The sequence below is a fragment of the Astyanax mexicanus genome, chromosome 17, assembly GCF_023375975.1.
Source record: "Astyanax mexicanus isolate ESR-SI-001 chromosome 17, AstMex3_surface, whole genome shotgun sequence".
Lineage (NCBI taxonomy): Eukaryota > Metazoa > Chordata > Actinopteri > Characiformes > Acestrorhamphidae > Astyanax > Astyanax mexicanus.
In genome coordinates, this window is record NC_064424.1 from 6,906,975 (window position 1) to 6,920,977 (window position 14,003).

The window sequence follows — 14,003 nt, forward strand, 5'->3', positions numbered from 1 at the left end:
CGGGGTAGAGCAGGTTATAGTGAGGTAGAGAAGGGCAGGATGAAGAAAAGCAAGGCAGAATGAGGTATAAGGAGGTAGATTCAAGTAGCGCATGGTATATTCAAGTAGAGTAAGGTAGAGCAATGCAGAGTGAACTAAAGCGAAGTAGAGTCACGTAGAGTAAGGCAAATCAAGACAGACCATGGTAGAGTGATATAGAGCATGTCAGAGTAAGGCAGATTAAGGTAGAGTATGGTAGAGTGAAGTAGAGCAAGGCAAAGAGAAGTAAAATGTGGTACATTAGTACAAGGTAGAGTCAAGTAGAGAGAGGCAGAGCAAGGTAGAGCATGATAGAGTGAGGTAGAGGAAGGCAGAGAGAGGCAGAGAGAAGTACAGTGAGGTAGAACAAGGTAGAATCAAGTAGAGTAAGGCAGAGTGAGGTAGAACGAGGTAGAGTCAAGTAGAGCAAGGCAGAGAGATATAGAATGGGGTAGAATGAGGTAGAGTGAAGTAGAATAAGGTAGAACAATGTAGAGTAAGGTAAAACAAGGTAGAGTATGGTAGAGTGAGGTAGAGCAAGACAAATAGAAGTAGAATGAGGTAGAGTAGAGTAAGGTAAAGTCAAGTTAAGTGAGGCAGATCAACAGAGCATGGTAGAGTGAGGTAGAGGAAGGCAGAGAGCAGTAGATCAAGGTAGAGTGAAGAAAAGCAAGGTAGAATCAAGTAGAGAGAGGCAGAGCAAGGTAGAGGAAGGCAGAGAGAGGCAGAGTCAAGTAGAGGCAGAGAGAAGTACAGTGAGGTAGAATGAGGTAGAATTAAGTAGAGTAAGGCAGAGTGAGGTAGAACAAGGTAGAGTCAAGTAAAGCGAGGTAGAGTCAGGTAGAGTAAAGCAGAGCATGGTAGAGAAAGTTAGAGCAAGGCAGAGAGATGTAGAATAAGGTAGAGTGAAGTAGAGTCAAGTAGAGTAAGGTAGGACAATGTAGAGTGAGGTAAAACAAGGTAGAGTATGATAGAGTTAAGTAGAGCAAGAAAAAAAGAAATAGAGTGAGGTAGAATACGGTAAAGTAGAGTAGATAAAGTCAAGTAAAGTGAGGCAGATCAACAAAGCATGAGGAAGGCAGGGACAGGTAGAGAAAGTAGAGGAAGGCAGAGAGAGGTAGATCAAGGTAGAGTGAAGTAAAGGGAGGTAGAGTCAAGTAGAGAGGCGGAGCAAGGTAGAGCATGATAGAGCGAGGTAGAGGAAGGCAGAGAGAGGCGAAGTCAAGTAGAGGCAGAGAGAAGTACAGTGAGGTAGAACAAGGTAGAATCAAGTAGAGTAAGGCAGAGTGAGGTAGAACGAGGTAGAGTCAAGTAAAGCGAGGTGGAGTCAGGTAGAGTGAAGCAGAGCATGGTAGAGAGAGAGGTAGAGCAAGGCAGGGAGATGTGGAGTGAGGTAGAGTGAAGTAGAGTAAGGTAGAACAATGTAGAGTGAGGTAAAACGAGATAGAGTAGAGCAAGGTAGAGTCAAGTAGAGTGAGGCAGCGCAAGGTAGAGCATGATAGAATGAGGTAGAGGAAGGCAAAGAGAGTCAGAGTCAAGTAGAGGCAGAGAGAAGTACAGTGAGGTAGAATGAGGTAGAATCAAGTAGAGTAAGGCAAAGTGAGGTAGAAAGAGGCAGAGAGATGTAGAGTGAAGTAGAATGAGGTAGAGTGAAGTAGAGTAAGGTAGAACAATGTAGAGTGAGGCAAAACTAGGTAGAGTCAAGCAGAGAGAGGCAAAGCTAGATAGAGCATGGTAGAGCGAGGTAGTGGAAGGCAGAGAGAGGTAGAGTGAAATAGAGCAAGGCAGAAAGAAGTACAGTAAGTTAGAAAGAGGTAGAGTCGAGTAGAGTAAGGCAGAGCAAGGTCGAGCATGGTAGAGTGAGGTAAAGCAAGACAGAGAGATGTAGAGTCAGTTAGAGCGAGGTTAAGTGAGGTAGAGACAGGCAGTGTGAAGTTAATTGAAGTAGAAGAACTACATTTCTATATGGATATATATCCATACAGCATATAAGATTGCACTGGGTATATCTGTGTTTATGTTCTAAATTGTGTTCAGTAAAAGATCTAGTGTCTACTGGGACTGATAATCATGTCTTTTTATCTGCAGATTTACACCCTTCCTGCACTTCTGAGCAAGAAAGAAGAAAGTAAGTTCACTCCGCTTTGCTGTGAATCTGTGAAGAAATGTATCTAATCTATGTTTAATGTTTGATCATGTAATTTCAGAAATGGAGGAAATATAATAATGTGTTTGTTTTTTTCAGCGTTCCTGAATGAGGCGGGATTTAATTTTGTGAGGAAGTGTATTCACCTCGTGGAGACAAGAGGTGAGTCTGCTAATGACTTTTACAACTAGATATCTTTATATCTATGTCTATTCCAGTGCATTTAAACAATACACCTAGTTCAACCCAGAAAAAGGCTTATTAATTAACTGATTTATTGGATAATAAGTGTTGTGAGATCTGATGGACGAGTCTGGGTTTGGCAGTTGCCAGGAGAACGGTACTTGTTTGTCTGCACTGTGCCTTAGTGTAAAGTTTGGTGGAGGGGGGATAATTAAGCTGTGGGGTTGTTTTTCAGCAGTTGGGACTGACCCCTTAGTTTGAGTGAAAGTAACTTTTAATGCTTCAACATACCAATAGATTTTAGACAGTTTCCCTTCCTAGAAAAGTTGAAGCTGTTCTAGCTGAAAGGTATATGAGCCGACATTATATTAAACCCTATGGATTAAGAATGGGATGTAGAGGCCCTTTGTCAGGAGCTACCAGAAGTGAGAAAAGTACTGAAATATTTATCTAAGGAAAAATATTGGTTGCATGCCAGAAATGTATTTAAGTAAACGTCAAATTATATTTGCATTAAAAACAGCTAATGACATGATCAAAAAGAGATTTTAACCCTTGTGTGGTGTTCATATTTTTGTTACTCGTTTACTTTGTTACTTGTATTTAATTCAGCAAAATTAAGCAATTTTACATTAAAATGCTTTACATATGCTTGCTTCACCTAAATTGCAAGCAATATAAACAGCTTACATGGTTAATATTTGCCCTTTACCTTTCTTATGTTGCATTTCTTTCAAAAAGTGCTACTCTTTTTTTTATTAGTTTTTTAATAAAATGTAAAAGAAAATGAATTAAACTCGAGATATGAGTAGAACATTTGTTTAGTTTCAAATTTACAAATGAAGCAATGTTTATTAGCCCTTGGCCAAACAGACTGTATGTAATATAAATGTGTGTGTGTGGGGGGGGGGGGGTACAGTGTGTGAAAATGTATCATTTGATGAAAAATGAAAACGGGTCCCACAGACCCGAACACCACACAAGGGTTAAATCTCTGTACTTTATAATAACTTTAAATGAAAATTGGAAATAATAGGAGAAGATATTATAGATTTTTTTGTTAGAAATGCATTTCAGTAATCAATTACATTACAGTACATTCCGAAATAATATTTGTAACTTCTATTAATTACTCAATAACGCAATTACTACACTTTTACATATTCCTGGGAACCACAACAACTCCAGCTCATATCTTAACCAGCTTCATTTTCTTTCCTTTTCCAGGTATTCAGACTATGGGCCTGTACAGAATTGGAGGAGTTAATTCTAAAGTACAGAGACTTATGACTTCAGTGTTTGGTAAATCTCTGCTCTCTTTATTTATCCCTGTTATTTATAATTCTGGGTCTGGATCCTCTTTTCAGTGTTATTTAATCTGGGATGTTGTTGATGTTTCTACAGCTGCCAAAGCTCCTGCAGATATGGACCTGGACCCAGACACCTGGGATAATAAGACTATCACTAGTGGACTAAAGAATTATCTCAGGTAAGAATTACCTGTTAGCTGACAAAAATGGAGAGTGTAGTGTGTGGTGCATTGACTTTTTAAAATAAATTATTATAATTCAAATACAGAGAAATTTGCACTCTTAATCTGTGATTCAAATCAAAGATTTATTTAGTGAAAAATGCAGTTGGCAAACTCACGAAAGTAGTAAAGGTTTATCTTTATAAGCACCTGGTGTTTTCCTCCTTTAATGCTTTAGAAACACTCATATCCTCCCCAAGGGTCAGCATACTCTACATATAAAGATAGATATAAATATGAATAGATATAACTCTTTATTCATTTATAAATAAAAATACATAAAGACCTTTTTATTATATTATATTATATTATATTATATTATATTATATTATATTAAATAAAGATCATAATAATTTGTATCACTTTACAGTACAGCTTCATACAGAATGTCATGTCATTATTATTAATATTCTTGAACATTAACATTTAACAATGTTTAATAGTATCTTAACTAGTTTAAAATAACAGGTAGTTGAGCTATTACTTGACCACTGAGTAATGTTTATTACTGTTGTAACTACTGTTAATTGTGGCCTTTATTGTGAAAAAGTGTTGTTCGTTGATCTATCTATCTATCTATCTATCTATCTATCTATCTATCTATCTATCTATCTATCTATCTATCTATCTATCTATCTTCTGATTGTCTGTCTGTCTGTCTATCTAAAGATCATGATGTAAATGTGCAGGTTTCTCTATTTGAATTCTAATAAGATTTGAATGAAATTTAACAAAAGAAAATGTATGCATTACTGACAAAACGTGCAATAATTCAGCTGCTGTGTGTCTCCAGGTGTCTGGCTGAACCTCTTCTAACCTACAGACTTCACAAAGACTTCATCATGGCAGTCAGTGAGTTCTTCCACGTGCTGTCTTTCTCTCTGTCTTTCCCCCAAGTTGACCTTTAGCACATTCCATTCATCTGCTGTTCATCTGGCTAAACTGACGAATTGACGAACACAGCATTTAATTCCCACTTTCATATAAAAGCACATAAAATATAATACATGCAAGGTGCTCCAGAAAATAAGTAGCTGTTTCTAGATTTGACAGGTATATGTATATATATATATATATATATATATATATATATATATATACTGTACATATTTTAACTGCAACTATAGTTTATAGTTAGGAGACCACTTCAGTTTCTGAATCAGTTTCTCTGATTTTGCTATTTGTAGGTATATGTTTTAGTAAAATTAACATTGTTGTTTTATTCTATAAAACAACATATTCTATTTATTCTAACTACAGACAACACTTTTCTCAAATTCCACATAAAAATATTGTAATTTAGAGCATTTATTTGCAGAAAATGATAATTGTCAAATTAACGGGAAAAAAAGATCTTTTATGAGCTTTTAGACCTTAAAATAATGCAAAGAAAACAAGTTCATATTCATAAAGTTTTAGGAGTTCAGAAATCAATATTTGGTGGAATAATCCTGGATTTTAATCACAGTTTTTAATCATGCATCTTGGCATGTTTTCCTCCACCAGTCTTACACACTGCTTTTGGATAACTTTATGCTGCTTTACTCCTGGTGCAAAAAAATTCAAGCAGTTCAGTTTGGTTTGATGGCTTGTGATCATCTATCTTCCTCTTGATTATATTCCAGATATTTTCAATTTGGCAAAATTCAGAAATCTTTTATTTATATTATTTCTTATCTTATTTTAACTCAACACTGCGTCTTCCTATTTCTAGAGTCAGATGACCAGAACTACAGGGTGCGTGCTGTCCACGCTCTCGTACACAAGCTTCCTGAGAAGAATAAAGAGATGCTGGACATCCTGATCAAACACTTATTTGTGTAGGTTTATTTAAACTAAATATATAGTCTATAAATATCAGTGTAATTGTAAATGTGAGATCTGCTCAAATTGAGTCATTCTCAATCTTTCCTTTTGTCTTTTTTTTTTCAGTGTTTCTACACACAGCCAGAAGAACCTGATGACTGTATCCAATCTTGGTGTGATCTTTGGCCCGACACTGATGCGCTCGCAGGAAGAGACAGTGGCTGCCATGATGAACATCAAGTTTCAGAACATTGTGATGGAGATCCTCATAGAGAATTATGAGAAGGCAAGCGCTGTTCTTTAATTACAGTTAACAGCAGGTGGCACTGTTTACCAAACACTGAGGGGAGCAGTCAGTTTGTTCCTGAGGCAGAGTTTAACAATCAATTCTTTGTTGTCAGATGTGCTGTTAGATGTTAAAGGCACTCTGTGTATTTGGAGCTTAAGTTGAATTGTGTCTCGTAAATTATGGTGGTTAAAATCCTGAATGTTTTCTGTTTGGTGTTCCTCAGATTTTTCATCAGCCTCCAGACCCCAATGTGCCTCTTCCTCAGTCTCAGACTCAGTCTCAGTCTCGCTCCAGCTCGCGGCGCAGCAACGCCATCTGCCTATCATCAGGACCACGGAAGTCCAGAGGCCTGTACCCACCCACTCTGTGTCTGGCTGATGCTGACAGTGTGTCTCTTTTGTCTTTTATTCTCTCTGTCTGTCACAGTCTGAAAAATAATGCTCTGTAAGCACAGTGCCAGCCCTCAGATACAGTATATGGGGTTGAATCTGTTAAATATGCCATTAATTTATTAATTGCACCTTTAATAACATTACTTAACATTAAATAGACAAGTCTGCTTCTTTTAAAAGATGAACCAGGACAACATTTCTCCCAAATTCCAATAAAAGTATTGTCATTTAGAGCATTTATGTGCAGAAATAACAAAAAGATGCAGAGCTTTCAGACCTCAAATAATGCAAAGAAAAAAAGTGCATATTCATAAAATTGTAGAAGTTCAGAAATCAATGTTTGGAGAAATAGCCCTTTTTTCTACTTATTGGCATGTTCTCCTCCACCAATCTTACACACTGCTTTTGGATAAATGTATGCCACTCCTGGTGCAAAAAATCAGGTTTTTAATTGGGTAAAATAAAAAAAACTTAGTGATCTCTCATTTTTTCCAGAGCTGTATATTTAATATTAATCTACAATGTTGAAAAAAGTACATGAGAATTACATGAGAAAAGTTTGGCTGATACTTTATATTCAAAAGGTCGTTTATATTACATTAATATTAATAACCATACATAAATGCTTATTATTAATGAGATTATTAACACATGTCCGGTTCTTTCCTCCTCGTGCCTCTGCATCAGGTGACACGTTCAGCAGCAGCCCCAGCAGCACCCCCATGGGCAGCATGGAGTCTCTGTCCTCTCACTCTTCAGAACGGAACGGCTGCTCGAAGGCCAGCTCTCCATCTCGCTCCAAACACAAAGCCTCAGGCAGCCTGTGCTGGACCACCCCGTCCCCCTCCTCCAACGGCCCCAAGAGCCCACCCGGGACCACCAGTCCCGACTCCAGCTCTAAAGAGGACGCCGCCAAGACCGACGGCGAGTGGGAGGAGGCTCTGAGCAGCCTCCCGACCGGCCGAGCTTCTCCAGCTCTAGAGCTGCCGGACAGAGCGGAGCAGCAGAGCCCAGAGGAGCGCGGAGCGACACGCCTCAGTATGTCCACCTGCTCCTCCCTCACCTCCCTCCACATCTCTGAAGGTGAGCATCCCACCAGTGTGATCGTACAGCTGCAGTCTTTTACAAGTGAACATTTTGACCACCTCATTGTGTCTATAGCACGATAATACGATAAACCTAAATTAATAAAACAAATACACTTCACTTTAAAATCATAAAAGTAACCCCATTCATGAGCAGAACAGAAACATAAGCAATGTTCGCACCCAAAGGCTAATGTGTACACTAAAAAAATTATGAGTAAAATTTTTGCATTTGCTTTTTTTTAAGTAAATTTAATTTCAGATATATTTAAGTAACTTCAACTCGGTTTCAAGACTTAAATGTTACATAGAGTAAATAAGTGAACTGAACTTCAGTCAAACCTTTCTTTTAGCAAACTTTACTTAATTTCTGCATACAATACTACCTAATTACAATTACTTATTTTATACAATATTATGATACACAATATATTATAATTCACGAAATTTTAATATTTCTCAACACATGGATGGCATGTAATATATTTTACCCCATTATCATGCATGAATTTTATACTGAATCCTAAATGCAACAGGAAGCCAATGCAGAGATGCCATTACATGAATAATATTTTCTAGAAATTACAGAAATTTACAGCTTATACAAACTTTAATCTCTAAAATACCTTCAGTAAGGCTGAGATCATTCTTCATTACAGAAAGGTAAAGCTGTGTATAATCCACATAAAAATGTTAAGATATGTTTAAACGACAAATCAAGTTCCCTAAAGGAAGCATGTACAAAGAGAATCAAATGGGACCATGGATTGACCCTTGTGGAGCTCCACATATTATTATTATATTATAATGTATTATATTATTAAATTATCACTATTAGCCTGTTTAGCAACCACTTTTTCAACAATTTTTAAGACAAAGAATAACTTTGAGATTAAAATTTACACACAGTCTGTCAGATCAAGTCTAGTTTTTTGAGAACGGATTTCACTGTTGCCACTATTCACATCCTGTACTGAGAGATAGATTCACTATAGACTGCAGATAAATGCCCACAGAATCAGAAACCCTCTTAAGGACTGTAGCTAAGAGAAAACTGATTCTGAGGAACCACTTCACCATCTATATACAAAGAAATTGGTTTGGTGTTTTTCAGATCTGCAATTTTGTGCAAGAAAAACTTACATAGAAGTTCTATAATTAATAATAAAAATCCACCCTATAGGTTTTACAAATTCACCCAAGTTTCTATTTCACTTCCAGGTTTCAGGAGCTGTCATGGTTCAGTCCAGAGTTTGGTTTCTCGCAGTAACCGGGACAGTCTGAGGTCTCTGCCTTTACCAGATCTTCCCCCTAAAGACACAGTCAGATGCAGACTGGACTCATCAGCCAGCAACGGATACCAGAGACCCGGATCTGTGTAAGATAACGTCACACTGACCTTACTGTTAATCAGAGCAACACCATGCTTTAATCTTTTAGTCAGGTTTTAAGACAAAATACGGGGTGTGCCATATCGGTCAGTGTAACGATAATTTATTACATTTTCTGATCTTTTTAGATCTTTTAAATGCAATAAAATGTTTACATGTAGTGCAGTGCATTTTTCCTTTTTTTTATCTCTGCCCCTAACAATCGTAATTTTAGAAAAAAAAAATATATATATATTTTATTTAATGATTTTTAATTTTTTGCATTTTGCAAGTTGGATTATACATCAGATTTATGTTATAAGATACAAAAATGGACAAATCTGGAAATTGAGTGAAGATTCAACTTTTCAGTTTTCTTAAAATTTTGTTTGTGAAAGGCCGAAACAAAAAACTAGATAATTAAAAAAATGGATAAAAACACATTTTTTTCTTTTCTATACTGAATGGAAAAATTAAGAGGTATACTTAATTTTTTTATATTTTCGAATTTAGCTTGATACAGTCAAAAAATGTAACTGCTTAACGTTACACTGACCCATATCACATTGAACGCAATAATGTTGCCAGCGTTTTAGTGCAAAAATAGTCTGAAATATTGTGATATTGTTTTAGGGATATGGGCCATCAGGGTACAACTTTTTTGCTGCTTGTAGCAAAAAGAAAAAAATCCCACTGTTTTTATTTCCCATTAAATAATATGTACTAGAGACAGATTATATTTGTTCAGTATCATTTATTTCACTTTAATTCTGGATATATGGAGTCATTTTGTTGCAGTAGTGTTTTTTGTAAATACTTTTTTTTTTTTACTTTTCCCTATAACTAGGGAGACAAGAAAGAAAAAATAACAAGAACAAAAACAAATGGGCTATAAATACACAGGGAAACAGGAAACACTTGGGACATGTAACTAGGGGGTGGGGTTACAAATGAGAAACATGGAAACTAAAGACCACAGCAGTGACAAAGGTAAAAACAAACCGGAGCCATGCGCTAAGGATTACAATGGGGGAAAAACCCAAAAGAGACACAGAGACAGACCAGAAAAAACAGAAAACCAGACAAAAACTTGACAATCTCATAATCACAAAAACACCCTGCTATATTGTGATATTATTTTAGTGCTATATCGCCCAGCCCGCATAGATAAGATCAATGGCTTACATGTTACAGAGTTGTTTAGAAAGTTCTCACAGTACTTTCTGATCCTCATCAACACCTTTTAAAATACATAAAACACTCCAGAGAGATTTCAATTCTGAGAAAACAGATTATATCAGTCTGCTTCAGTATTATCCTGATCCAGAGGTCCTGCAGCAGCAGCAGGCTTTAGAGCTTTACTCCTCACCAGTGGACTGTTTGACAGATCTGTAAGAGATGACCCTAAGCCACAGTGCTGGCTGTTAAAGTTCTCCCTGAGTGCCAGAGTGCTGTCATAGAGGATCCAAAAGAACATGCTTTCTTCCCTTCGTCATAACGTACGAGACATGTCCTGTAAACAGCTCCATGGGTTTCAGAAAAGATGAGTCTGTTCAGAGCTGGAAAAAAAGAGAGACCACTTAAAAATGATGAGATTCTTTGATTTTACCAAATTGAAAACCTCTGGAATTAGTGCTGGGCGATTTTCACAGTTAATTCGAAGTACATTTTTATTGCGATTTTCAAAATGAAGTAATCACGATTTTACATACAGCCATTTTATATTTTTAATCTAAGAATATATGCGAAAACGCTACTCATTTCTTACCCCGGTTACCGGTGCCTCCCACAGACTAACCTGCGCATATTTTTATTCCGCTGAGTCCAAGTTCATGTACTGTTCCAGCACTTTCGACACAAACACCCGGTGAGATAAAGCACATATTTAGCTAAAAAATAAATCCTACAGTTTCTAAAAACTGCAGCGCCATCGCTCTTCGGTGAAGATATGTTATAAATTGTGGAAAACAATAAAATTCTCTCCTTTGAAGTTTCTTCCGTGACTCGTTTAGTACGTTATTTCTTAATTTTTAGTCACAAACCTGCGTTCTTTAGTCTAACTCCAGTGTCCGTCAGTGTGTGAGTTTGTTGGGCTTGTTAAACATTGTTTTGAAGCATTGATTCACTCAATGAGCCGACTCAACCCAAAGCCTCTGAACACCAAACATATATATATATATATATATATATATATATATATATATATATATATGTATGTTGTTTATTTTTTACTTTTTTTTTTTACAAGTAAACCTAGTTTTGAACCATTTCTTTGTCATTTGTAGTTTGATATTTAGTAAGAGGTGGAAAAATCGATTATAATCGAAAATCTGATTTTTTGTGAAAAAAAAAACAGGATATAATCAGGAGAATGATGGATGATAAAAAAGCCATTAAACCAAACTGAACTGTTTGAATCTTTGCACCAGGAGTAAAGGCATAAAGTTATTCAAAAGCAGTGTGTAAGACTGGTGGAGGAGAACATGATGCCAAAATGCATGAAAACTGTGATTAAAAACCAGGGTTATTCCACCAAATATTAATTTCTGAACTCTTAAAACTTTATGAATATGAACTTGTTTTCTTTGCATTAAAGGTCTGAGGTCTGAAAGGTTTGAGGTCTGAAAGCTATGCATCTTTTTCGTTATTTTAGCCATTTCTCATTTTCTGCAAATAAATGCTCTAAATGACAATATTTTTAGTTGACATTTGGGAGAAATGTTGTCTGTAGTTTATAGAATAAAACAACAATGTTCATTTTACTCAAACATAAACCTATAAATAGCAAAATCAGAGAAACTGATTCAGAAACTGAAGTGGGTCTGTTCGGAATCTAGCTGTTGTGTGGTGTTGGGAGAAATGCACTGAGGTAACCTTTGTGACTGGAACTGAAGTCAGTGTGTTCTCTGTGTTTACTGTTATAGGGTGGCCTCCCGAGCAGCTCTCTTTGAAAGCCCTGTGGTCTCCCAGCCGGGCTCTGCTGGAAGGTACGTTATCAGCCCGGGCCTGCGTGTGTGACAGAGCGTGAGATCTATTGGTTCCAGCGCTCTGGGTTGCCCTGTGTTGTGAAGCTATGTCCTCTAAAGGGACAAGATGAAGAGTTGTTGTTTTTGCAAGCTCCGAAATAGATCTCATGTAGTTGATCTTACCCCTGCATGCCCTCCAGCCACGGCCTGACATAATCACCCTGCCCAATTAATCTTTACTGAGCGGCCCACATCCAGCTGCATGCCTAAACTCCACCGTGCATCTCGTCTCTCCAGCTGTGTCCCCTTTAACTCACCTCTTCTGTTGTGATTGCAGAGAAGCCAAGGCCATGTATTCCTGCCAAGCAGAGCACAGCCATGAGCTCAGCTTTCCTAAAGGGGCGCTCTTCTACAACGGTAAGTACACTCTCAAATTATTCGGAAAAAGTACTAAAAAGCCTAGTTATGCATTGAATATCAACAAAAAACTGTCATATTGTTGGGCATGTGTAGACTAATATACAGCTCTGGGAAAAAAACAAGAGAGCACCTAAAAAAAATGATGAGTTTCTTTGATTTTACCAAATTAAACACCTCTGGAATATAATCAAGAGGAAGATGGATGATCACAAGCCATCAAACCAAACTGAACTGCTTGAATTTTTGCAGTAGGAGTGGCATAAAGTTATCCAAAAGCAGTGTGTAAGACTGGTGGAGGCGAATATGCCAATATACATTAAAACTGATTGATGATTTCTGAACTCTTAAAACTTTATGAATATGAACTTGTTTTCTTTGCATTATTTGAGGTCTGAAAGCTCTGCATCTTTTTTTGTTATTTAAGCCATTTCTCATTTTCTGCAAATAAATGCTCTAAATGAGGAGAATATTTGGAATTTGGGAGAAATGTCTGTAGTTTATAGAATAAACTAAACCTATAAATAGCTAAATCAGAGAAACTGAAGTGTTCTCTTTATTTTTTTCAGAGCTGTCTATTGATAGAATTGTATTGATCCTGAAGAAAATTTTGTTAAGCATTATACTGTATGAGTGTTATATTTGGCTGTGTTCTATAGTCCTAGTTTTTTTAATAGAGATTCTAGATTCTTCTAAGTAACACATGTATCTTTAAGGACAGATCTGCAGACTCTTGGTATTTTAATCTCAGTGTCTTCATGAGGTAGAGTCACCTGAAATAGTTTTTTCAGAGTCTTAAAGGAAGGAGTTCCTGGAGGTGCTGAACAATAGTTGCTGATTTCCTTCACGCTGTGAAGCTCCAGCTCATCCCAATTAAATCACCTCAAATCACCATCTCAGTTCATCAGATTTAGATCAGGGGATTAATGAGGAGGACTAACACTTTTATACTGTTTACTACATAATTACGTATGTGTTCCTTAATTGTTTTCATGTATTTAATATTAATGTACAGAAAAAGAAAATGAAGGAAAAACATTAAATGGGAAGATTCGTACATTTGACTGGAACTGTATGTAACTGAAACTGAAAGCAGTAACAGGATTTTGTTAAACTTTGACACAGGGTAAATCACACAGGGCAATGAGTCAGAAAAGTCAGAAAAAAACAGAAAACATGAGATAGAAACCCCCTAGAAAACATTCTCATTTATCTAAACCGTCTTGTTCAACCATCTGATCAACTGACTGATAGCTCAAACAGAAAGGAAAACTTTCTGGGGCCAGAATTAAATAAAATTTATTTTAATTTTATTTAACTGTACATTACAGCTAACCCCATAACACGATACACCCACCCCCATGCTTCACAGTAGCTCTTTTATTAATAAAATGCAGTTCTTTTTCCCTTTTGTTGATAATGTACCTTTGTTGATTGATGTCAGAAAGTTCTTTATTTGCTTCATCAGTGCACAGCACAGCACATCAACTCCCACAACTGGCTTATCTACAAGTTCTGTAGCGTACAGTACATCAACATTGAGTTTTGTGATGATTGATAAGCTTGCTGACCCTTTAATCAAGATTATGTTGGTGTAGGCAACCCTCTTTTGACTCAACTGAACTGTCATAGAGGTTCTAGGCCGTCATAAGATGGTTTAGATCTGAGTATCTTTCCAGCAAGCATTTCTTTTATCTTTGTGTTGAGAAGCTCTTTTTGGAAACCACCCCAGATTTCTGTTCATAGAATGAAACTTTTTTTTTCAAGTCCTTCTTCAGGGTTCCTGCAGGTCCTTAAAAA

General features: G+C 36.8%; 1 protein-coding gene across 2 annotated transcripts in view; it reads left to right on the top strand.

Moving 5' to 3' along the window:
• arhgap42a (Rho GTPase activating protein 42a) overlaps positions 1-14,003 on the top strand; it is a 71,280-nt gene that overhangs the window by 50,752 nt on the left and 6,525 nt on the right. For both annotated transcript variants that reach the window (XM_022676003.2, XM_022676004.2), the window contains 12 exons: positions 2,107-2,146; positions 2,264-2,326; positions 3,575-3,649; positions 3,752-3,836; positions 4,672-4,730; positions 5,593-5,698; positions 5,811-5,970; positions 6,197-6,359; positions 7,053-7,448; positions 8,672-8,828; positions 11,745-11,807; positions 12,124-12,203. In XM_022676003.2, the coding sequence (XP_022531724.2) occupies positions 2,107-2,146; positions 2,264-2,326; positions 3,575-3,649; positions 3,752-3,836; positions 4,672-4,730; positions 5,593-5,698; positions 5,811-5,970; positions 6,197-6,359; positions 7,053-7,448; positions 8,672-8,828; positions 11,745-11,807; positions 12,124-12,203 (1,447 nt within the window). The remainder of the gene's footprint in view (positions 1-2,106; positions 2,147-2,263; positions 2,327-3,574; positions 3,650-3,751; positions 3,837-4,671; positions 4,731-5,592; positions 5,699-5,810; positions 5,971-6,196; positions 6,360-7,052; positions 7,449-8,671; positions 8,829-11,744; positions 11,808-12,123; positions 12,204-14,003) is intronic.